This window comes from Microcaecilia unicolor, chromosome 12, assembly GCF_901765095.1.
Source record: "Microcaecilia unicolor chromosome 12, aMicUni1.1, whole genome shotgun sequence".
Classification (NCBI taxonomy): Eukaryota; Metazoa; Chordata; class Amphibia; order Gymnophiona; family Siphonopidae; genus Microcaecilia; species Microcaecilia unicolor.
In genome coordinates, this window is record NC_044042.1 from 109075264 (window position 1) to 109099767 (window position 24504).

Genomic DNA, 24504 nt, shown 5'->3' on the forward strand with positions numbered 1-24504 from the left:
TGAATTGATAGGTCCTCTTCTAGATCATCTCAGAAACATCTACTTGACGTGCCTTCATTTCATCAGATTTATTTAGAAGAATGCAGATCATCTATTTTCTACATCAAAGGTCTGAAATTATGGAATGCTTTGCCCATTGAACTTTGTTCAATACAAAATATGGACCAGTTTAAAAAAGCTTTGAAAACTCATTTATTTCTTCAGGCTTTTGGTTCCTCTGATGTATAAATTCTTTAATACCATGCAAATTTTATCTGCAGTATGTTTGAATTGTAGAATTTTTTGTATAGTTTGTTGTGTAAAGAAATAATTTTTATTGCTTTGTTTTTTAAAATATTTTGTGTGTGATTTGTTCCTCACTTAGACTTTTAAAGATATAGCGGGTTATAAATAAAGTTTTATTATTATTAAGATGTTATTTGGTGTCACCACTTTCCCCCATATGCTAATGTGGCACTGATTACCTTGATATCCGAGCCTGGTCACCCTAGTGAACACCCAGATGCCTATCGGCCGATATCTCTGCTTAATGTAAAGAATGTAAAGATTAGAATCTTGCCTTGGATGTTGGCCAGTAGGCTTGTTGGCCTCTACCTGGGGTGGTGGGTGACATTCAGTTGGGGTTTTGTGTGAGGTTGGCAAGCTGTCCTCAATGTGAGCAAGGTTTTGTTGGCCATGTCCTACTGCCAATGTACTTGTTAACCTGCCTTATTTATTATCCTAGATGCAGAAAAGGCATTTGATTGGGTTGGCAGTTTCTCTTTCAAGTATTAGAATGTATGGGGATTCAGGGCTGGTGTTTAGATGCAATCCTGACAATTATAACACACCCATGGCTCATTTTCCAGTTTGTTGTTGTACACTCAGGGCTACCCTTATCACCCCTCTTGTTTCTTTTGACTTTGAACCTGCTTTTGTGCTCTATTAAGTGGGAGAGCGAGGTTAATGGGGGGGGGGGGGGGGTTGTTTCACTTTTATAACACTAGAGTTTGCTGACGACCTTGGCATTGATTGAGCATTATGGGGCTCTCTCTGGTTTCCACCTAAATATCCTTCCATATCATCATGCTGATCAATCCATAGACTGGTGGGTTGTGTCCATCTACCAGCAGGTGGAGATAGAGAGCAATCCTTTTGCCTCCCTATATGTGGTCATGTGCTGCCGGAAACTCCCCAGTATGTTCTCTCTCTCAGCAGGTGGTGGTCACACACAGCAGCAGCTCTGGCTAGGCCTCCAAGCCTAATTTTTAGGTTTTGTTGAGTGCCTGGGGTTGAGGGCTCTTCTTGAGCAAGTGCAAACCTGGTGGCGCCAGGTCCCTCCTTTTCTCCCCCCTCCCACTGGCTCCGTTAAAAAAAAAAAAATTTTGAACCTCCTTAAGGGCGTTTATTTCGACGTTTATTTAAACGTTTATTGCAGCTATTCACTGGGACACCAGGTCGTTACAGCTCGGAGCGAGAAGCAGGTAATTTTTACCTTTTTATAGTGGGCAGGGGGTTCCCCGATTGATCTCCACGTGGCCTATGGCGTTGGAGGGCGAGGGCGCGAAGAATCGCTCCCCGGACCGCGTGTGCGCTTCTAGCGGGGATGCGGAGGTTTTAAAGTCTGATTCGCCCTTGTTGGGTGTCAGTTTGGAGGCCGGTCAGTGTCCCGGGTCTTCCTCCGGCGCGGCGGTTTTTCCCGCCATAAACGCCCATCCCCCGCTGTTCGCCTCCGCCATCTTGGCCGGCCACTCTGCTCGGACGGCTTCTTCTTGGGCCGCCCTTGAGCTGGGAGACGTTCATGCCATGGCCGCCCTTGATTTGGGCGACGGCAAAAAAGCGGCTAAAGTTAAGCGCCGTTCTTCCCGCGCGGCTCCTTCGCGGAGTGTCGCGCCGGACGCCATCTTGGATGCGCAGCATGGTTCTCCCCCGCTCTTGCGAGCGCCGGTTGAGGGTGCGTCTAGGGCTGTGGCCCAGGCTGCTGAATTGCACAGTTTGGGGGGTTTCTCCCCCGAGTTTATTTTGCTGCTGCATCAGGCCTTCCTCATGCAGAACGCTGCCCCTTCTCCCTTGTCCGATAAAGGGGTTGAGGCCCCCAGAAGTAAACGCCCTCGGGTGGATGCCCAGGCCTTAGAGGACGCTGTTTCCTCTGATGTAGATGAGGGCAGCGTATCTGAGTTCTCCCAACGGTCCTTTGGGGATTCCTTGGAGGAGACGGATTCCCGCTCGGATGGAGCGGATGACCCCTCTGCAGCACGGATCTTTCGCTCAGAGGATTTGCCCAACCTGTTAATGCAGGCCATGAGCATTTTGAAGATTTCCTCTCCGGAGGACGTCTCTCCCTCAGCCCCTGTTGGCTCCGCCATTATGCTGGGGACTAAGCGCCCGCCTAGAACCTTCCACGTGCATGATGCCATGCACACCTTAATTTCGGCTCAATGGGATGTCCCGGAAGCGAGCCTCAAAGTGGCTAGGGCTATGTCCCGCCTCTATCCTTGGCCTGAAAGTGAGCGTGAGGCCTTTATTTGGCCTACCGTGGATTCTTTAATCACTGCGGTGACTAAGAAAACGCCGTTGCCGGTGGAAGGTGGCACGGCCCTAAAGGACGCCCAAGACAGAAGATTGGAAGCGGCTTTAAGGTCGTCCTTCGAGGCGGCTGCCTTAAGTTTGCAGGCCTCAGTTTGCGGCTCCTATGTGGCCAGGGCGTGCCTGACGATGGTGCAGCGGGCTTCCCCCTCGGATCCTTCCTTGAGGGCTGACTGGCCGGCCCTGGAATCGGGCTTGGCTTATTTGGCAGACTTACTGTATGATGTCTTGAGAGCCTCGGCTAAAGGCATGGCTCAGACAGTCTCTGCGCGGCGCTGGCTTTGGCTGAAACATTGGTCTGCGGACCACGCCTGTAAGTCCCGCCTGGCTAAGTTGCCTTTTAAAGGCAAGCTGCTCTTTGGGGTCGAGCTGGACAAAATCGATCTCGGCACGTCTAAGGGCAAGAGGTTACCAGAGGTCAGGGCTCGGGCCAGTGCTCGCCCCGGTATCTCCAGAGGACGGTTTCAAGAAGCCCGTCGGTACCGCCCGGGCAAGTCGGGCTCCTCTGCCCCCTCTTCCTTCAAAAGGAACTTCTCCCCCAAGCAGCATTCCTTTCGCAGAGACCGCCGTCCCGGAGGTACGTCCTCCGGTCCTCCCCCAGGGTCTCGTACCCAATGACGGGGTCCTGGTCCATGGCCCAGTGCAGATTGGAGGACGCCTGTCCTCGTTTCTGGGCGAGTGGACCAAAGTAACTTCAGACGCTTGGGTGCTGGAAGTCATCAGAGACGGCTACAAGTTAGAGTTCTGCTGACCCTTAAGAGACGGGTTTGTACTCTCTCTCTGCAAGTCTCCGGTCAAAGCTGTGGCAGTGCAGCAGACCTTGGACAACCTGATCCGCCTGGGTGCGGTCGTTCCGGTGCCAGAAAATCAGACTGGCAAGGGACATTACTCCATTTACTTTGTGGTACCAAAGAAAGGAGGTTCTGTCCGGCCTATCCTCGACCTCAAAGGGGTCATTCGGGCCTTGAAAGTGCGGCACTTTCGCATGGAGACTCTCCGCTCTGTTATAGCAGCAGTGAAGGCAGGAGAGTTCTTGGCTTCCTTGGACATCAAGGAAGCGTACCTGCATATTCCCATCTGGCCTCCTCATCAACGCTTTCTGCGTTTTGCAGTCCTGGGCCGACACTTCCAGTTCAGAGCCCTCCCTTTCGGGTTGGCTACTGCTCCGCGGACCTTCTCCAAAGTAATGGTGGTCATCGCGGCCTTCCTGCGAAAGGAAGGAGTACAAGTCCATCCTTATCTGGACGACTGGTTGATCCGAGCCCCCTCTTATGCAGAGTGCGGCAAAGCTGTGGACCGGGTGGTTGCTCTTTTGAGCTCCCTGGGGTGGATCATCAACTGGGAGAAGAGCCAGCTGCGCCCGACTCAGTCCCTGGAGTATTTGGGAGTTCGATTCGACACCCAAGTGGGCAGAGTGTTCTTGCCAGACAATCGGATTGTCAAGCTTCAGGCTCAGGTGGACCAGTTCCTAGTAGCCTCTCCTCTTCGGGCTTGGGACTATGTGCAGCTGTTGGGCTCTATGACGGCCACGATGGAAGTAGTGCCCTGGGCCAGGGCTCATATGAGACCACTACAACACTCTCTGCTGCAGCGCTGGACTCCGATGTCGGAGGATTATGCTGTGCGCCTTCCCTTGGACCCAGCAGTGCGCAAGGCGCTGAGCTGGTGGATGCAGACAAACAAGTTGTCTGCGGGAATGCCTCTGGTGACCCCGGAGTGGATTGTCGTCACGACGGACGCCTCTTTGTCGGGCTGGGGAGCCCACTGCTTGGGAAGGACAGCGCAGGGGCTCTGGTCTCCTGGACCTGGAACTCAGAGCCATTCGGTTGGCGCTTTTGGAGTTCATCCCGGTACTGGCGTTGAAGCCAGTACGGGTCCTGTCGGACAATGCCACGGCTGTGGCCTATGTCAACCGCCAGGGAGGTACCAAGAGCGCCCCTCTAGCCAAGGAGGCCATGAATCTATGCCAGTGGGTGGAAGCGAATCTGGAACAGCTGTCAGCAGCCCACATTGCCGGAGTCATGAATGTCAAGGCAGACTTTCTCAGTCGCCATACCTTGGAGCCCGGAGAGTGGCAGCTATCTGCTCAGGCGTTCTTGGACATCACGAAGCGCTGGGGCCAGCCGAGCCTAGATCTGATGGCGTCATCGGCCAATTGCCAAGTGCCGCGCTTTTTCAGCAGAGGACGGGACCCTCGATCCCTGGGAGTAGATGCTCTTCTCCAACAGTAGCCGACACAAGAGCTTCTCTATGTGTTCCCGCCCTGGCCCATGTTGGGCAGGGTGCTAGACCGGGTGGCAAAGCATCCAGGCCGGATAATCCTGGTGGGTCCGGACTGGCCCAGACGTCCCTGGTATGCGGACTTGATCAGGCTCTCAGTCGACGATCCTCTGCGGCTGCCAGTGGAGCAGGGCCTGTTACATCAGGGTCCCGTGGTGATGGAGGATCCCTCCCCCTTTGGTCTTACGGCCTGGCGATTGAGCGGCAGCGTCTGAGAAAGAAGGGCTTCTCAGACAAGGTCATCGCCACTATGCTCAGAGCGAGGAAGCGCTCTACTTCTACTGCTTACGCCAGGGTTTGGCGTACCTTTGCAGCGTGGTGTAAAGCAGGCTCACTTTCTCCCTTCACTGCTCCAATTTCTTCAGTGTTGGCGTTCCTGCAAGAAGGTCTGGAGAAAGGCCTGTCGCTCAGTTCCCTTAAAGTCCAGGTAGCGGCTCTGGCTTGCTTAAGGGCCGCCTGAAGGGTGTTTCCCTGGCTTCGCAGCCAGATGTGGTGCGCTTTCTCAAGGGAGTTAATCACCTGCGCCCTCCTCTGCACTCAGTGGTGCCTGCGTGGAATCTCAACCTGGTGCTAAGAGCATTGCAGAAGCCGCCTTTTGAACCCTTGTCGAGGGCATCTCTGAAAGACCTGACGTTGAAAGCAGTCTTTTTGGTGGCTATCACTTCAGCCAGAAGAGTTTCCGAGCTCCAGGCGCTCTCATGTAGAGAGCCTTTTCTGCAGTTCACTGAGGCAGGAGTGACTATTCGCACAGTGCCTTCCTTCCTGCCCAAGATTGTTTCTCGCTTCCATGTGAATCAGCAGCTCTGTCTCCCTTCCTTTCGTAGGGAGGACTACCCAGAGGAATACTCTGCTCTCAAATATCTGGATGTGAGACGTGTCATCATCAGATACTTGGAAGTGACCAATGATTTCCGGAAATCGGATCATCTGTTTGTCCTGTTTGCAGGTCCTCGTAAGGGTCTGCAGGCTGCTAAGCCTACAGTGGCAAGATGGGTCAAGGAAGCCATTGCAGCGGCTTATGTGGCTGCGGGGAAGGTGCCGCCTATCCAGCTGAAGGCTCACTCCACTAGAGCTCAGGCGGCCTCGATGGCAGAGGCCGGGTCCGTCTCCTTGGAAGAGATTTGCAAGGCGGCAACTTGGGCTTCGGCCCATACCTTCTCCAGGCATTACCGCTTGACTGTGGCTGCTCGGGCGGAGGCCCGGTTTGGAGCTTCAGTGTTGCGGTCAGGGATTTCAATGTCCCGCCCTGGGTGAGTACTGCTTCGGTACATCCCACCAGTCTATGGATTGATCAGCATGATGATATGGAAGGTAAAATTATGTATCATACCTGATAATTTTCTTTCCATTAATCATAGCTGATCAATCCATAGTCCCTCCCAGATATCTGTATTGGTTATATTCTGGTTGCATTTCAGGTTCAAGTTTAGTCTTCAGTTCCTGTTCAGGAGGACTTCGTGTTCAAGTTTTTCAATGGATTCTTCAAGAGTTGAGACGAGTTTGTGTTACAGTGAGCTGCTGCATTCCTCTCCCCTCCGTTTTACGGGGCTGGATTGAGACTTAAATTCTGCCGGCGCTCTCTCCCGCTTCGTGCGGCAGTAGGGCAGCTTTGTACCCCTCCCGCTTCGGCGGTGTTAGGGTCAGTCAGCTCCTCCCGCGGTTGCGGTTGCAGGATAAGCCAGATCCCCCCGCATCGGCGGGTGTGGTGTCCCTCCCCCGCTCCGCGGGGATGAGCTGGACGGATTCCCCTCCCCACTTGTGTGGGGATGAGCTGGGTTAATTCCCGTCCCCCGTTCGGCGGTGGTGAGCTGGGCAGAGTGTCCCTTTGTGGGTGTAATTCTCTAAGTGCTGAGTCCTGCGGATGGGGAGCTTTGATATCGACATACTGAGGAGTTTCCGGCAGCACATGACCACATATAGGGAGGCAAAAGGATTGCTCTCTAGCTCCACCTGCTGGTAGATGGACACAACCCACCAGTCTATGGATTGATCAGCTATGATTAATGGAAAGAAAATTATCAGGTATGATACATAATTTTACCTTTAATCTCTGGCATTACCGGTTTTGTCTGAGGTTTGCACCCAGTGGGTGGGTTCTTTCCCTTTAACTTGAGCAGATGGAGTCCTTAAATATTTAGGGGTTAATATACCTACTGATTTATTCCACTATATCTCTCAATGTGTACATCCCTTATTGCTGAATACTGTACAGTGGAGGGCTTATCACCTTTCTTTGGGAGGTAGGATTCTGTTATATAATATGCTTTCAAGTACCCTCGTTGGTTATATACCTTCCAAATGTTACCCTCTATCTTCATAGATCAGACCTATCTCTGGGGAGGCAAGAAGAGCTGTTTGCCCTTGGCTACTTTGCATAAACCAGTGGCTCATAGGTTCCTGGGGCTGCTTAATGTGCGGTACTTGACCATAGCTTGTGGTATGAGACATTTAAATGACTGGTTTGTCTGTCGCACGTCCGATTTCTCTGTGACAGATATTGAAACACAGCTGGCAGAAGGAGTGCACTTTAGCTGCCTTTTACATTCTTGGGAGGGTGGGTGGTTCTGCTGTCAGGATTGCAGACTTTTACCTGGGCATGTATAGAGCAGTTTGGCGTTAGCTCTGCTGTCTCCCCCATTTTTCCTGAAAGTGTCCCCCTTTTTGCCTGTGGGAATCCAGTGTTTTGAGCCTGGTATGGCTCGGACGCCTTTCACGGCTGTAATAATAAAAGGGATTAAATATCTATTGTATGTCATAGATGAGGAGGGTAAGATTGAAACTTTTTGTTGAGTTACAGCAGACCTTACACCCTCAGAGAGGTGGATCTGTTTGCCTATTACCAGTTGCGTCATTATGTTTGCCCTGGGAAGACCTTGTGAGGATGTACATGAGATACTGTCGGATGCTCTGACCTTTTAATCTCAACTGGAAGTTCCCTTAGCTTTACATCACCGTTTTCTGCAGGACACAACAGAGGATGTTGACTATGCCAGACTGACATCTAACTGGAATCGAGATTTACAAATCTGTCTTACTGCAGACCAGTTGCATCATTATGTGCTGTCTATTTGCACTGTCACGGTCCAGGCCCAAAACTGGAAGTTGTTACATAGACTTGCTCTTCGATTGCATATATCTCTACATCGTGCGCACAGTGCAGGTCTAGCCTTTCTAGCTTCAGATTCTAGCTTTGGTCACATGTTCTAGCATCGCCCACTGATTCATAGTTTTTGGGACCGGCTTCTCTGTGGCTGTTGGCAGACCCAGATTGCACTGACTCTGCTTATGCTATTTGGGCATTATATTTTGGAACATCCTACTCCTGGAGACTTGAATTATTTTCTAAAACGGGCTATTTTGATGGCTTTAAAGACTCTCTTGCAATATTGGCTTCAGCCTACCATACCCTCCTTGCAACTGTGGAAGGCACATGTGATCCTGTTATGCATGGAATGTCTGGGCATTCCTTCAGTGCTGCCAACAACTCTTTGCAGCTCTGTGTGTAGCAAACTTAGAAGATAAAATTGCTGTTTTCAGAAACATTTTGAAGGCAGGATGAGGTGGCTAAAAAGGTATCTATTGATTGTCATTATCAGGAAGAGCAGAAGAAATAACAAAGGCTGATTGCTTGCTAGGTAATGAGTTGGGAGGCTTAACGAATTTTTGGGAAGCCTGCTGAGAACCCTTGCCTTCCAGCCTTGCCCCTCAAAACGTATTATATTGAATAATGGAAGGCATAAAACACCGAGATGCAGGGGACCTACTACAGGGATAAGGAATCTTTTGCCCTCCAGGGACAACCAGAGACAACGTCTTGACAGACATTATTCCGAAATCTATCCCATGTCCTCAGGAATAGATTTTGGAATAAACTCACACCACGTGCTCAGAGCTGTTTGCTCAGTTTATAATGGACCTCCATGTCGGTTACTGTTGTTGGGGGTTTTTTTTGTGTGTGTGTGGGGGGGGGGGACTTTAGATGGTTGTAAACCCAAAGCACTTTTGTTAGCCTACTTGTTTCAGGATCTCTCTGTTACCTGTTTTGTTTTGCTATGCTAGTCTTTGTCTATATACGTGTGTGCTTTGAATAAACAGATTTAAACTTAAATTACTTGCTGTATGCATGCTGGTTCCTGGGGAAGAGTTAGGTTCTCTCAGTTGTAACCAATCAGATGGCAAGGATTAGCATATGCTATAAAGATTAATAGAAAAACTGAAATGAATAAGTGGCAGTATTCTGTAGCAGCGCTTCTCAACCCAGTCCTTGGGGCACACTCAGCCAGTTGGATTTTCAGGATATCTACAATGAATATGCATGAGACAAATTTGTATACACTGCCTCCTTGGTATGCAAATATATTTCATGCATATTCATTGTGGATATCGAAAACCTGACTGGTTGGGTATGGCCCCAGTTACTGGGCTGAAAAACGCTGTCCTACAGGAAGTGTTAAAACTTTGATAGACTTGTAGATCAGAATAATTGGACAGACTGGATCAACTGCTTGGTCTTTACCTGCTGTCATCTGCTGCGTTACTATTCCTTGCCTTCTGTTTGGGTAAAGTGTGTGTGTGTGTTTTGTTTTGTTTTTAACTAGAGATTATATTGAGATTTCCTATATCTTTCCTCATCAGAGTCATTCTTTACTTTCAGGAAATACAAACAAAAGAGATGCTGATGATAAATTGAATAGCAGAAACCTGCACTGTAGCAAAGGCCATCCTCCAGCTGGAGATGTTTCTTCTGCTGCAAAGCCATCGTCTTGTCAGCCTGGGGATGAATTGACTAGTCCTTGCATACCCCGCGTTGCTAGCAGAAACAGCTCGGGGGAGAGTGAGCAGAAGATGCTGACGCCGACTTTGATGGGAGTGACTGGTTTCAAAAGCCCAGTGGTGGTGACCAAAAGGAAGTTATCTCTTGTGGCATCCGGCCTCAATCAAAGTGAATTGGTAATGATTTTGTTGTTATGTTATAATTAGGTGGTTTTCCTTTGGGCAACCTAAGCCCACTAGATATCCTTTGAGCGGATACAGTTTTAACTAACACTGTCTTGACAGTACAGCTAAAACCCTCTTACGGAGGGATTATCTTGGCTGGTGAGAGTTGGGGGCGTATTTTGCTCAATTGAAGATGCCTAGTAGGAGAGTCTGTTCATCTGTCTGTTTGTATTCACACATGTAGAAATTTGAATTTCAGAAGTGTATGCGCAGTGTGCACTTCTGTAAAGTTCTGGGACTGAAGAGAAGACTGATTGAAGGGTTTGCTAGTTCCCAGTAGGTGGAGGTCTGACGTTTGTCCCCCAGTTCCCTTGCTGAAGGTTGTGGTTGGAGTTGTGGCAATGCAGTACAGTGGCAGGGGGAATCCAGAGCTTTCACCCATGAATATGGGTCAGACTCATTACAGCAGAGATGGAAGTGCCAGTGGGAGTCCCCACTGGGATGGGACTAGCGGTCGCACATTGCAGTGAACAGCTTGGGGGTTGCTTGGGGTAATGTCCCAGCTCCCCTGGTCAAGATAACTTCTGACTGCCACAGAGGTGGGAAGGGAGAAGATTGTGTGAGAGAGAGAAGAGGAAGGAAAGGGGGAGGGCAGAGAGGAAACCAGTGAGAAGTTGACTCGAACCACAGCCCCATTACACTGAATCTTCCATATCACCTCTCCATGCACACACACACACACCCCTCCTTTCACCCTAATCTCCTGTATAAATTACCACCCTCCCCCACTCCGCCAGCACATATCCTGCCCATACACACAACAACTTATACTTGTGTATTACACTCACACCCCACCCCTTTACTACTGCTGCAGTCCCCATGTTTGTACAGTTCTTTTCCCATTTTGTTTCAAACTTGGTTTATTTTTTTTTTCAGATTCTTTTATAATGTAGCCCAGTGTCAATTGGGCTAAACAGTCACTCATTTTGCATTAGAGCTCTCCAAATAACTACTAAAACTTAGTGACTCTCTACGGCTGATGGCAGGTTGTCCCTGTAGTAGGTCCCCTGCACCTCTGTGATTTATGCCTTTCATTATTCAATTTTAATATGTTTTGAGGGGCAAGGGCAAAATGCAGGGGTTCTCAGCAGGCTTCTCAAAAATCCGTTAAGCCTCCTAACTCATTACCTAGCAAGCCATCAGCCTTTGTTATTTCTTCTGCTCTTCCTGATAACGACAGTCAATAGATACCTTTTTAGCTGCCTCATCCTGCCTTTAAAATGTTTCTGAAAACAGCAATTTTATCTTCTAAGCTTGCCACACACAGCTGCAAAGTGTTGTTGGCAGCATCGAAGGAAGCAATGGAAACATGAACAGCTTCTCACTTTGTGTGGTGGGAGAGAATCTTTGGATGATGCTCCAAGTTTGCTAAAGCACAGTAAATTTTCTTGTTAAAGCTGCCAACTGTGGTAATTAATTCTGAAACTCACAGGAAGATATCTCTCCAGCATTACCTGCTTTAAGAGGACACTACTGCATGGAGAGATTTCAGTAATTAATCAGTTTCTGAGGTGACAGCAAGCCTTTTGTCTTTTGGTGTAATGTAAAATGCTGCCCATGTGCATCTTCTAGCGGGAGAGCCTGGGTTAAATCCTCAGCTTGGACACCTGCTTCTAGGGTTGGCAGAGGCATTTGATGTGTACTCCCACAAAGTCTCTGGTTCTATTTTATTCTTTTGACCAACCAGCTTCCAGTTTATTTAGATTTATTTAGATTTCATCTGTAGGGGGTCTAGGGTACCAAATGCCTTTTCTTTGCAATTGCCCAGGGGGATTTTCTTCCTGTGTTTTCATTTTGTTTTCTGCCTTGTAACCCAGCCAACATGACAGGGTGCTTCCAGTGAATGTGCATCCTGAGCCTCCCCTTGGGTGTCGGGCTGGGTGATATCTGAGGGCTGCAGCATTGAGCTTTGGGGAGTTATGTATTTTCTTTAACATGCATCCTTTTTGTATCTGATGATAAATCAGTGGGCTGATTTATCATATGATAAATCAGCCCACTGATAAACTGAAAGAAGCGAAGAGGGAAATACGGCTAGCGAAAGCGCGAGCGGAAGAAAAAATGGCTAAAGATGTAAAGAGAGGTGATGACCTTTTTCAGATATATTGGAGAAAGGAAAAGAGATAGGAATGGAATTGCGAGACTGAAAGATATGAGAATGGCTATGTGGAGAGTGATGAAGATAAAGCGAACATGCTAAACAATTATTTCTCTTCGGTGTTCACGGAGGAATATCCTGAAGAAGGACCGCAGTTGGCTGCCGAGGGAACGTCTGGGAATGGAGTGGATACTGCACCATTTACGGAATAAAGAGTTTATAAACAGCTGGAGAATGAGGAGGCAAGATGGCGACAGGAAGGAAGTGTTGAGAAGCGCTCCGAATCACGCACCTCTAATTTCCTGAAAATAGTTTATCCTTTTTACGCCAATATGCCTAAGAGGAGGGGAAGACAGAGAACTGGCCCCACGGTCTGTGCTTCGCCGGTGCCTGGTTTGATTGAGCACTTCCTGGTTCCGGGAGCGATGTCGGGAACGGGAGCTCTGCAGACAGGGACTGCGGGGGGAGGAGAGCCGCATTCCCGTCAAGAGATGGAGACAACGTTGAGCCCCGAGCAGAGGTCGGCGCCTCCCATGCCGGCAGACACGCCGAGGAGGGACCGGGAAGCCCCAAGTGCTGGCGGGGTCTCCCGGAACGGGACCCAACCTGGAAGTTAGCCTGCCGATGTTAACCACACAGGCAGTGCGGTAATCGAGTGGAGGAGAAGCCTTGACTGAGGATCCATCGATGAGGGAAGCTGGTTTGATAGAGGAAACTTTACAAAGGGAGTTACCAAGTAAGTCTGCTTTAGGGGAAAAGCCAGATAATATCACTTTGGAAGCTATCTGGGAAGCTTTGAAGAGTTTGGAAAACTCTTTATCTAAAAAAATTTCCTCTATATGTGAACAATCTCAAATTTCCCTAAATAAAATACCTGTAATGGAGACAAAGTTGCAAAATCTGGAAACATTAACGGAGAATAATTCAAAAGAGATACAAACTATCCAACAATTACAAGTTAACTTCATAAAAGAAAACTCATACCTCCAGAACAAGATAGAAAATTTGGAAAATGCTCAGCAATCTAATACATAAGTTTGATAAATTTCCAAAACACCTATGATAGCACCTGCATTAACTTTTAGAAAATACATGTGTGAAGTTCTGGAAATTCCTGAGACTGCATTTCCTCCTATATCCAAAATCTACTACTTATTACCATATAAAGGGAACAAGTGGAGGGTCAAAGACCCGAAACGTCTTTTGATGTTTTGGATTTGAATCTAACACAGACACTAGAAGATGGCAACTTAGGTTTGGTGCCAATGACTTTAATAGTCTCCTTTGTGCTGCAGCCAGATAGAGATTGGATTCTCAAGCAATTCTTTCTTCACAGAGACCAACTTTTTATGAACTTTAAGATAAGAATGTTTCTGGACGTTTATAAGGCAACCCAGAGAAGGCGTAAAGAATTTCTTAAGTTACTACCTAAGGCCTTTCAACTCGGGGCACTTTATTGGTTAAACTTCCCATGTAAATGTGTTGTAAAATTGAATTCCATCAGATAAGTTTTCTTTGACCCCAAACAACTTAATTCTTTTTTGGACTCTAAAATAGCCTTGCTACCCTCAGGCTAGCCAAGACAAATAGTAACATCTACTCCGTAAATATTAGGAATCCCTGGAACTTCCTCCCCTGTCCCTAAAATTCCTAAAGAAAAGGTTTTCAAATAAAAGGGTTGAGATATGCCTTCACTGTTGTGGACTATAGATGTATAAATTTAGAAATACTTATATTCTATATTGTAAAATTGAATATATATTTGATTTTTCTTTTGTTAAAGTATAGACTTATTGATAACCAATATAGGATGTAAAATATTTGAGCCATTTTCTTTTGTAAATCATCTTTGCTGATTCAAGTAGTATCTTGAAGTAATTTGTAAAATTTAAAATAAAATAATTAAAAAAAAAAACAGCTGGAGAATCTGAAGGTGAACAAAGCTAATGGGTCGGATGGGATACATCCCAGGATACTGAAGGAGCTCAGAGAGGTCCTGACGGGACCGCTTAACTTTAGATACTGGAGAGGTTCCGTGAGATTGGGGATGAGCGGATGTGGTCCCTCTTCACAAAAGTGGAGACAGGGAAGAAGTGGGAAACTACAGACCGGTAAGTCTCATGTCGGTGGTAGGAAAAATAATGAAGTCACTGCTGAAAGAAAGGATAGTTAACTTTCTAGAAGACAACGGGTTACAGGACCCGAGGCAACACGGCTTTACCAAAGGAAAATCCGGCCAAACGAATCTTACTGACTTTTTTGACTGGGTGACCAAAGAACTGGATGAGGGACGTCCACTAGATGTAATCTACTTGGACTTCAGCAAAGCCTTTGATACGGTCCCCCAGAGAAGACTCGTAAATAAGCTGAAAGGGTTGAACTTAGGACCGAAAATGGTGAACTGGATTAGAAACTGGTTGACCGACAGGTTGACAGAGGGTGGTGGTAAATGGAATCTGCTCGGAGGAAATGAAGGTGAGCAGTATGGATTTAATATTTAGTTCCTGCCTTTTCAGTAGTTGTTCAAAGTGACTTACATTCAGGTATGCCTTGTAGCGCTATAGAAATGCTAAATAGTAGTAGTAGTATTCCCCTGTTCCCAGAGGGCTCACATTGTAAGTTCGTATTGAGGCTAAGTAAGAAGTGCATCAATAGGATTTGGACCCCTGCGTCCTCTGGCTCACAACCTCCTGCTGTATCTAGTAGGCTGTGTGTGTCCTTTAAAACAAAACCCTCTGTCAACACGGAAAATAAAAGGTCTAATCTACAAGTGAGCACGTGTCACTTTGGTTGTTGTGCTCCCTTTAGGTGTCTTATCCATGGAAATGACCTTTCAGAAAATTGCTGTCCTATAGGCAGGCAATAGAAAGAGACATTCCTTGGTCAGGGCTTAGGACAGGGGAACACAAGACTGCCCTGTTGGTAGGATGGCAGCCAGAACATTTTAGTTTTGTGTTATTTTCATTATCGTTTATGGGAATTTTGTTTTATTTCTGTCCCGTTGTGTAGTTTTATTAGTTTCCAATAATAATGCTCAGTCTTTGGAAAAAGAGCTCATTCTTTCCAATAGGGCGCACGTATGCACTTAGAGTTCGCACTAATTTTGGTGATGTCAAAACACAAAATAGTGGTTTTTCTGCTTAGTTTTGTTTGGTAATGATATGCTATTGCAAATGACAGGCCAAACAAAAGGGGGGAAAATAGTGCTTACATAGTACAAAGAGTGAAAGGATTCAAGATGAATGTTCCAAGAAAACCAGAAGATCCATTGTCTTCAAATACATAAAAGGTTTTATTCTCCAGTAAAACAATGTGAGTTGCGTGAACAAGTCTTAACTATACAGTAAACAACGTAACAATAAATAAATAGATAATGATAAAATGCAATTGTAAATGGCACATTTAATGCAGAAATGGCATACATAGTGACTATATGTTAAAAGTGTCATAAAGAGTTATTTGGTTAATTTCACTGTTCAGATGGCATTTTACATGATTTTATTATCATAATTCACTTATTTGAATTATTCTTTTCATCACCTTCACTTTTCTGTAATGCCTATCAGGATCTTCTTGTTGCGATTGCATTGACTCTCAGGTACTCCTTTAGATTTTCTTTAGTATGTTATGTTATCCACATTGCAGTATTTATAGTCTTTCTTTTAGCACGATTTTAGCAATTATTTTTGTCTCCAATAAGGTCAGAGTTGCATTTACTTGCGCTGTTTATTTCTTATTATTTACTTTTATCCACATTTTTTCATTCCTTGTCACGACATTTGTTTTTAATTCACATTTCTTCAATATATATATTCTTTTTTTTTTCTTCACTCTTTATTACATTATTAACATATAGTTTTTTAATGTTATACACCATGGTCACTGTGTATGTAATTTCTGCACTAATTGTGTCATTTATAATTGCATTTTATCATTTATATATCTATTTATTGTTGCAAATGACATCCCAGCCATACATACAAAGGTCCTTCAAGACCAGTATCCTATTTCCAGTAGTGGCCAGTCTAGGCCACAAGCACCTGAAAAGGTAGATAGTTTCCATACTTCTTATCTCAGGACTAAACAGTGGCTTTGTCCAGGTCTGACTGGTTAACCGTAGTCTATGAATTTTTTTCTCCAGGAACGTGTCTAAATGTTTTTTTAAACCTGGCTAGGCTAACTTCTTTTACCACATTCTCTAATGAATTCCAGAACTTAAATCAGAAAAAAAGGGGTTTTTTTTCTTTTCCACCTGGTTCATGGCTCTAAATGTACTACTGAGTAACTTCATGGTGTTTTCTCCCTAGTCTTTGTATTTCTTCAAACATATTCACATTTAGCTATTCCACACCACTTATGTGGTTAGGACCAAACTGTGGGTTAGGACACCAGTTGGGATATTAGTGGATGGTGTCACAGAATCAGAGTACCCCCCCTTTAAATCTGGACTACCTTTGCTGAGTACTGGCAGTCATCATGGGGTCTGAGAGCCAGAGAATATTTATAAGACCTCACCCCTCCCTGGGTAGACTTTCTTTGGAAACCCATGGAAATTACTGGGGTCTGTGAGCACTCACATTGTCTGCCGTCACTGTGGCCACCATTGTGGCTGCTGCCTTCCTGCTATGGATGAGAGGGGGAAGGGATTTCATAATCATCCAGAGTTACATGAATTTTCACTTCTTAAAATGGGGTCATATTGGATAAAAGTTTGAGAAGCACGAAACCTCTGCATGGTTTTTAGAACTATGCATCCAGTTTTGAATTTTCAAAAGTATGCATGTATCTTTTGCTTGCTAAACTACCTACATACATAAAAATCATAAACTTAAGAGTGTTTTTTTCTGGAGAATATTTCAGTTTTAAAATAAATGCAAAGTCTTACAGGTACAAAGCATCTATGGACTTTGCAGCAATGCGGGAAGTCTGGCAGTTATATCCAAAGGACCAAAAAGATGATGTGGACTTCAAAGCTCATATACTGTGTAGGTCTTCATTCTGCCATTATTATTAATTATTACTGTGTTTTCCTTTTAGTTACTGGTGCAAAGGTTTACCAGAAAAACCCAGAGTGTCTTTTCTAATCAGATTACTGGAGGAACTACTCACGTTATCATGAAAACAGGTAATCTCAGAGGCTTCTATCTAAATGGCTGTTCTTTGTAATCAGGATGGGATTTTGGTCTTCCTTCAGTGCCACCCTCAGACTGGTCGTTCTCCTACTTTGAAAGTTGTATGTTCTATATAAGAGTGAGGAAACCCCTGTCAGGTGGGATGAGCATCTGGGGCAGCCTTTCATACTCAACATGACAGCCCAAATAAAAATTACCAAGGGTGGCTGAGTACGGTCACTTAGATGAGGTTTATATATAAATTTCCTTGATTTCAGTGTCTCTACAGCACCTTCACAGCAAAGTACACATAGAAACTACAAATCCTTGCTAACAGAGCTTGTCAGAGGCAGAATTTGAAGCCTGGTTCTTATGTAACCTCCAGATCAGCCTTTCCCACTCCTGTGCATGTTCACCCTTTGACTCCTCGTAGTAGGCAGGACTTGAAAATGGCAATGCATAGCCTCAGTGATGCAGCAGATGAGGCCTGTGATTTGTAAAAAATGTATCTGATGTAGCTAGCTGAATGAGGGCATTCTGAGTCAGCTTTAACAATGGAAGGCAGCTTTTCAATTGAGGGGAAAGTGTCTCCATCCCTCTGCCCCACCCCCTCTACCCTTAATTTATAGGAAATTTCATTTCTCCTGCACGGATGAGTTCTGATGTGTGCTGTAAATATTTTTCACTCTTCTAGGTGATAAACATACTGTACAGTGACAGAGCTCCAGAAGAGGAAGGGCAGAATTCTAGGATGTGATGTGTTCAGCTTCTTATAACGCTGCCCACATTGGTGGTGCTTTTATAAATAACAATAGGTTGAAAAGCTTAAATTGTAAGGTTGCATAAAATGTAATAGTCTAGGATTCTTGGCAAAGTTTGGGGAAGGTAAGAAGGGGATGGAATTTGAGACAAGGAGAGGCACACATCTTGGAGGAAAGGTTGGGTGAGCACAGAGGAAAAGATGATATGAGAGGGAGCATTAGAAGCTTTTAAGCCCAAAAAGAACACTTCCAATTTGAGGTGGTGTGTGGACATCTAAGTGAAACAGCAAGAAAAAGGGTAGGAAAAGGGAGATGAAAGTATCATAAATCTGTCATGAAAAGCTGAGGGAATCCCAGGTGCCCAAAATGCATATAGAAAGACATGGGTTACAGATTGCATCCTGAAAGGGGAGAGGACTGCTGGGTGATGGGAAGAACTGATCAGGTGGAAGATTGAGGGATGGGAACCAGGAGAACACGGTGTAAGGGAGCCAAGAAGCTAAAACAGATGACTTTCATTGTTTTTTTAATAAAGAATAATCTTGGAACAGTGAGCACCTTGACTCTGCATAGAGGCTCAGCTGCACAGGTGCGGAATAAATATAACCCATCTGAATGGTGCTTAACTCTGACATGGAACGTGGCTTGGCAAGCGGTTTAGTGGCATGCAGACAAAATAGTTTTAAGGGAATGATTTTATTAAATAGTAGTAAGGCCCCATTGAGCGTATAATTATTGTGCTAGAAGAAATCCCCACCCACTCGCTCCTCATTCTGTACGCAGTATCTATCGAGATTGTGTATGTTTAATTTGTACTCTGCCTAGTACTATTGGATCGAGTGGCTTATAAATATTTTAAATAAATAAATTAATAATAAATCTAATGATGTTTGCTTGGCAGCTAACAAATTGCATTCCCAAGAGCAAAGCGTTAGTGATTCAGGAGCTGCTCTTGGCTGCGTTTTCCTAAGGGTCATGCATCACAGATGTCTGGGCGGGTGTGCATAAGCATTATTTCTGGCTTGCTTCAGTGCATTAATCCTTATGACAAACATTCTTATTTTCAGACAGAGATCTATGTCTTCCAGAATGACAAGTTGACTTGGCATAGTTGAAGGGGTTTTAATTCTAGTGGAACTTTTTTTTTGACATGTCCTCAACCACGACACTTCATTTTTTTTTGAGAGGGGGGGGGGGGGCAGAGAGGTTATGCAATTATGGTGTAGTGCCATTCTTGATTTTTGTTTGAATGTGCTGGTTGGACCACAAGTAACTCAGCATTAGCATACCAAAACAACAGTTTGTGAAAAGTTTTGTGTAGTAAGCCTCATAGGACACAGTACAAACTGGTTATTGATGCTAAGAGCATACAGCATAGAGAAAAAGATAGTAGTAGAAATCTGTCATTATAAAATGCTGAATGGTATTTATCCAGTGGGGTACATGGACTGACGGGGGTTCACCTGTGCTAAGCGTTCTCAACAGTGAGAGACCAGCATCACAGGGTCTCATTGGTAGATGCTGACATTTCCATCAAATGTGTGTTGGGGAGGAGGAGATATTAGCATGGTGGGACAAATGTGGAGGGCTTGAAGGGCTCTTGTGCATTGAAAAGAGGAAGGAAGCAGCTCAGATAGGAGACAGTACATGAGGTTAAGACTAAACTGGATAGGGGAAGAGGCCTGTGCAGAAGGCAGATGGGAGGGAGGGATTATGAGAGAGGACTACAAAAGGTTTCCAAGTTTATTTTCCATTTGCTACCCCACCCTTTGGGAGCCTTCAGGGCAGTTTATAGTCTAAGATAATTAAACAGAGAACAACCCTTTACAGAGACAAAGACAGGACTGGACTAAAAAGGAAAAAAGGGAGAAATCCATAAGTGGAAGGGACAAAACAAAATGGAAGGGGGTTTATACAGTCCGGATCTCCCTGGAAAAGGAAAAGATAGTGAAATTTAGCCATATGCATCTTTAAATAGATGTGTTTTAACATCTGTCTTAAATTTTGTTAGTGAGGTTTCCAGTCTCATAGAAGGTGGAAAGTCATTCCATAGACGAGGAGCTCGGACAGAGAAAATAGAAAGTCTAATGTGTTCATGAATGAGGACACGATAACTAGGAACTACACGTTGATTTTATTGTGCAGACCTGAGTGCAGTATGGGATGATGTGAGATGAGAAATAGAAGTGCTCCCAAATGTAATATTTTTAAGTAAGCAGTAGAATTTTGTAGGTGATGCGATGAGTGATCGGTAGTCAGTGAGCTTATTTAAGATTCTATTTATTTATTTATTTTAGATCATTTATACCCCGCTTTTTGCCACGTAAAGCAGCCCCAGAGCGGCTTACAATGAACTAATAAAAAACAATTACAATGACAGTTGAGAGGACAGAAGGGAAGGAAGGGTATATAAATATAATATTTAAACAATTAAGCAGCAGGCAGGGAAAAGAAAACAAAAAGAAGAAAAAGCAAAGAGTAAAGAGAGTCCAGAATCAGATCTTGACTCGCCAAGACACAGTAAGGCTGGAAAGCACACCATTTCCACCATCACTTTATTGTGTGCCAAAAGTTGCAGGAGACTGGGTGCCACTCGACTCCAAAATTCCAGTGCAGTAAGGATCGCTGTGAAACTGAACTCGTTCTGGTTTTGGACAGTGGGCGCTACTGCTGCTTGTTCACAGTAAACCGTCCATAGCTGGGCAAAGATAAAGGCGTGGAAGAGAGAACACATGTGCAACACCAAGGTCTTGGATTGTTCTGGAAAGCCAATGAGGATTTCAATCAGATGATCTGCTATCTGGGATCCCGCGTCCAGAGGAATGGGCATACAGAACGAGGGAGAACTGGCACCCCAGGAGGAGCCATGACAGGAGCCGAATGTGAGACACACACTCGGTAAATTCTTCGGGTCCCTGTTGCATTGCTGACGGAGGATGATACAGCCAAGGCAAATATCAAATGACAGCTTTATTATCCCTGTGATTTCTTCGTGTGATTTCCATCTGTGCTAAACCAACCTTCAGATGCCCACCAAATGTATCTTCATGCAATGGCTGAGAACAAGTCTGCATACTCTTTAATGTGGTTAACATGTGTGTATCAGCAATGAAATCCGACAGATCTCCCACATACTGTCTCACGCATTCCATCGTTGCTGTTCACCCCACCACCGCACCACCGATGCAATTGGGCTCTCCGTCGGCCAACTGACAACTGACAATCAGGAGCATACAGCTGGGAGGCCCGTAACTCACTCCCTTTCCAGACAGGACTTTGATAGGGCAATCCGAGCTGAGTGGGAGTGTCCCAAAAAACGAGCAGCCGACCCCTCCCAAATCTCTGCACCTGCCGCACCGGTGGATTGCAAAACGGTAGCGGTCCAGCAGAATAAGGGGGATAACGCGATGCAACGTGGCCCAGAGGATCCGCAACCGAAAGTCGGACGAATGGTTGCTCCCGATGAAGACACCGGATCCGAACAGATATAGAGACAAGCAGATATCTGCGGTAACCATTGGAGACGGTTTGCTGTAAAAACGGGTTAAATCACAGCCAAACGACGGTGGAAATTGGGCACGGCGTTTGGCGCTAACGGCTCCTGTGCCCGTTAATCAGCAGCCATTTTAAATTGAAGATGGGGTGTAATATCATATTTCCTACTGTTAGTGATGTTGTATAACGGTATTTTGAATGATGTGGATACGTTTTTATTCTTTTATTCTGTGTCCTTGATAAGAGTGAAGGCAGGATGAGTGAGCGTATAGATCGTATTAGACCGAGTTTATAGAAACATCTACGAACAACTTTTGTAATCTATACATTGAATGTGATGGATTTCTTAACCAGCAGGGTCTGGTGGAACCAATATCTTGTTCTCACTAGATACGTTTCTGACAGGATTGTGATATTTAAAAACTCAAACTGCATAATCCAACCACAGTCCTGTATAGAAACTGTATGTTATTTCTGGTACTCGGGTTCTTCACTGGTTTTGTTACACACTAGCAAATTCCAGGATAATATTAGGGTGTCACAAAATGCCTAGCACCTGCCTTGGGCTAACCCTGCAGCCACCTGGAGGGTCTGTCCTCAACACTGCTCAGGCCCACTTTCACCTGTGCAGGTACTCTATACTAGCACCCTCCACCTCACTGACTGGGTCCCACTTGCCTCTGGGTAAGTCTCCCACTCTGAAGTTATTCCCCGGTGATTTCTAGGTTACTGGGGCCACACTCTTAGGGGTCCCACAGTTCCTGGAAAACACCCACAGACCCAACATAGAAACCACCAGGATTCTTAGTCATTCTAGGAGAACAGAGCCAATAAACTAACAAAGTTTATTATCACAGAATTAAAACAGTGAACCATATAAAACAGATGGAAAAGTAATAGGCAATAACAGGAACTGAATAAGGATCAATATTAAAACTGTCTAAACACTTTGTCACTACCTGGGTAGTGCCTGTGAAGCTTCAGGAAACTGCTCACAAGCCTTGAACAGGGTCTCAGGACAGAGGTATTTACCTCTGTGCTCCCATATTGAGACTAAAGATTACCTCGATGCTTAAGGTGGGAAAAAACTGTCACTTCTGTAACAGCTTTTCTAAAAAAAAAGACATTCACCATATGCTGGCAAAACAAGGGAAATGCACTGGGGAACAAATATGTCATACATTCACTTAAAGTCACAGATATACGTCCCCTGTTTCATCACATAGGGCATGTGAGTTAAAAAAAAAAAAAAACCTCCACTGTGCAAGTGCATCACTAGCTTATGATTTTAGCTAAGCAAATGGTGTTGAGGTCAGGTGACTTTCTTCTTAGAAAGTCACTGACTGAGCCAGGATTAGAATCTAGGAGCTTCAACTCCTCAGATCCTTAGACTGACCTACTTCAACTCAAACTTCTGGGAATTATTATGGATAGTGTGGATATGACTGCAATCCTTGGAGAACACAGCTGCACGCCTATTGTTTAGGGCCTCAAATTTGATGGTCAGTCTCGTTCTTTAACCAGTTAGAAACTGTGAAATATCTTCAATCACTTATGTAGTTCTCCATAACTGTAATCCTAGACAGGTAGTGTATAAGTCGGTATTTCTCTTTGTTTTCTTATCAGTCTGAAAAGTGGTGGATTTCTGTACCCATGTCTATCAGGCAGTTAACAGACTACAAACTATTCTGTAAAATGTTAAGAGCTTTTTTTATTTTGAAAATTTGTGGTATGGTTCTGTCAAAGGTTGCTATATTTGTTGGAATTTACAGTTTTCTTTTTGTTAGCCACTCTGAACTTGAAAGGTATGTGCGGGATACAAGAGTGTAATGTAAAGTAATCTTTTATATCAAGTTGGAAATGTGCCCGTTTCCTTTTTAGGGATGGTCCCAAAAAACAAGAGGGCAGGCTCTCCGCAAAATCCAGACCGAAGGAAATGGTGACAAAACCACAAAAAGACTGCCAAAGTCCAAAACAGTGGTGTAGCCAAGGGTGGGCCCAGGTGGGCTCAGGCCCACCCAGAAGCAACACACCTATGATGTGACTAGCAGGGGTTCCCAGGTCCCACCAGCTGAAAACTGCCCCTTCTGCATACCTTGTAAATAGTAGATCTTCGCCTGCAGCAAGCAGCGACTGATACATACCGTTCACTCCAGCCCCACAGCCTTATTCCTGCCTATGTGGAAACAGGAAGTTGCATCAGTGGAAGACTGTGAGGCCAACATGAGCAGTGTATATTAGTTGCTGCCCTCTGCCAGTGAAAATCTGCTATTTAAAAGGTATGCAGGAGGAGGGGGATGTTTGACAGACCATATGGCATGCAGGCAAGAGAAGAAGAAACCAAATTACCTATGGGACGGGGTGGGGTTCTTCTGCCCACCCATCTTGGGCCCAGGCCCACCCAAAATTGGATGTCTGGCTACGCCCCTGGTCCAAAATAATACAATAAAAACCTTTATTATGCAACAAGAGTAAAGGGTTTTGACCACAGAGCCCTACTTAACCAAGTTTCACCAACTGGCTGCTTCAGGTGCTAAAATAACTAATAGAAATATAATAAAACACAATGTTACTACCTACATAAATAGCTAAAAAAAAAAAGTGCAGCAACATAACAATAATAAAAATAATATGTAAAGTGTTAGTAAGTAGCAAAAACTTCAGCAACCAGCTAAACAGCGTCTGAGAGAAGAGGACATTTCTCTGGTAAGTGACATTATTTTGCTCTGTGCTTGGTAACTTAAAAATTGAGCTTAAAAGAGGAATGTAGGATATTGATATGCACAGAATTAACAGATAGACTCTAGAGGAAACAGCAGGGCCTAGTTAAGTCCTTACTCCCACCCCCCAGCTCCCACCCACCCCTAGCTCAACTCTTCATTTATAGTCAGTTATTCTAATTAAGACAAGAGGAGAATTTTCATTAGAGTTTTAATTACATTTAATTAGTTTTTGAGAAACAAACAATAAATTATATATTACATCCTATAATCTTAAGGCTCTTTATCTGATATCCCTAGTATCATAAGAAGTTTTAATTAAACAACTCTATAATACTAAGATGCAGACAGAAGTCCAGCAACGAGAAGAGTGCTATCCAGTCTTTTGCACTGAGTGCCACATGTATGATTATCTTCCAGTTGGTGAGAGGTTATATGTGTATGCTTGATGAAAGAGCTCCTATCTCTCAGAGAAC

The 24504-nt window shown here is 45.0% G+C and overlaps 1 protein-coding gene across 2 annotated transcripts in view; it reads left to right on the top strand.

The window, feature by feature from the left end:
• BRCA1 (BRCA1 DNA repair associated) overlaps positions 1–24504 on the top strand; it is a 265462-nt gene that overhangs the window by 193333 nt on the left and 47625 nt on the right. For both annotated transcript variants that reach the window (XR_003943997.1, XM_030221125.1), the window contains exons 15-16: positions 9500–9795; positions 16979–17066. Coding sequence is in view for 1 of the 2 variants with exons in the window: in XM_030221125.1 (XP_030076985.1) it covers positions 9500–9795; positions 16979–17066 (384 nt within the window). In the remaining variant the exon portion in view is untranslated. The remainder of the gene's footprint in view (positions 1–9499; positions 9796–16978; positions 17067–24504) is intronic.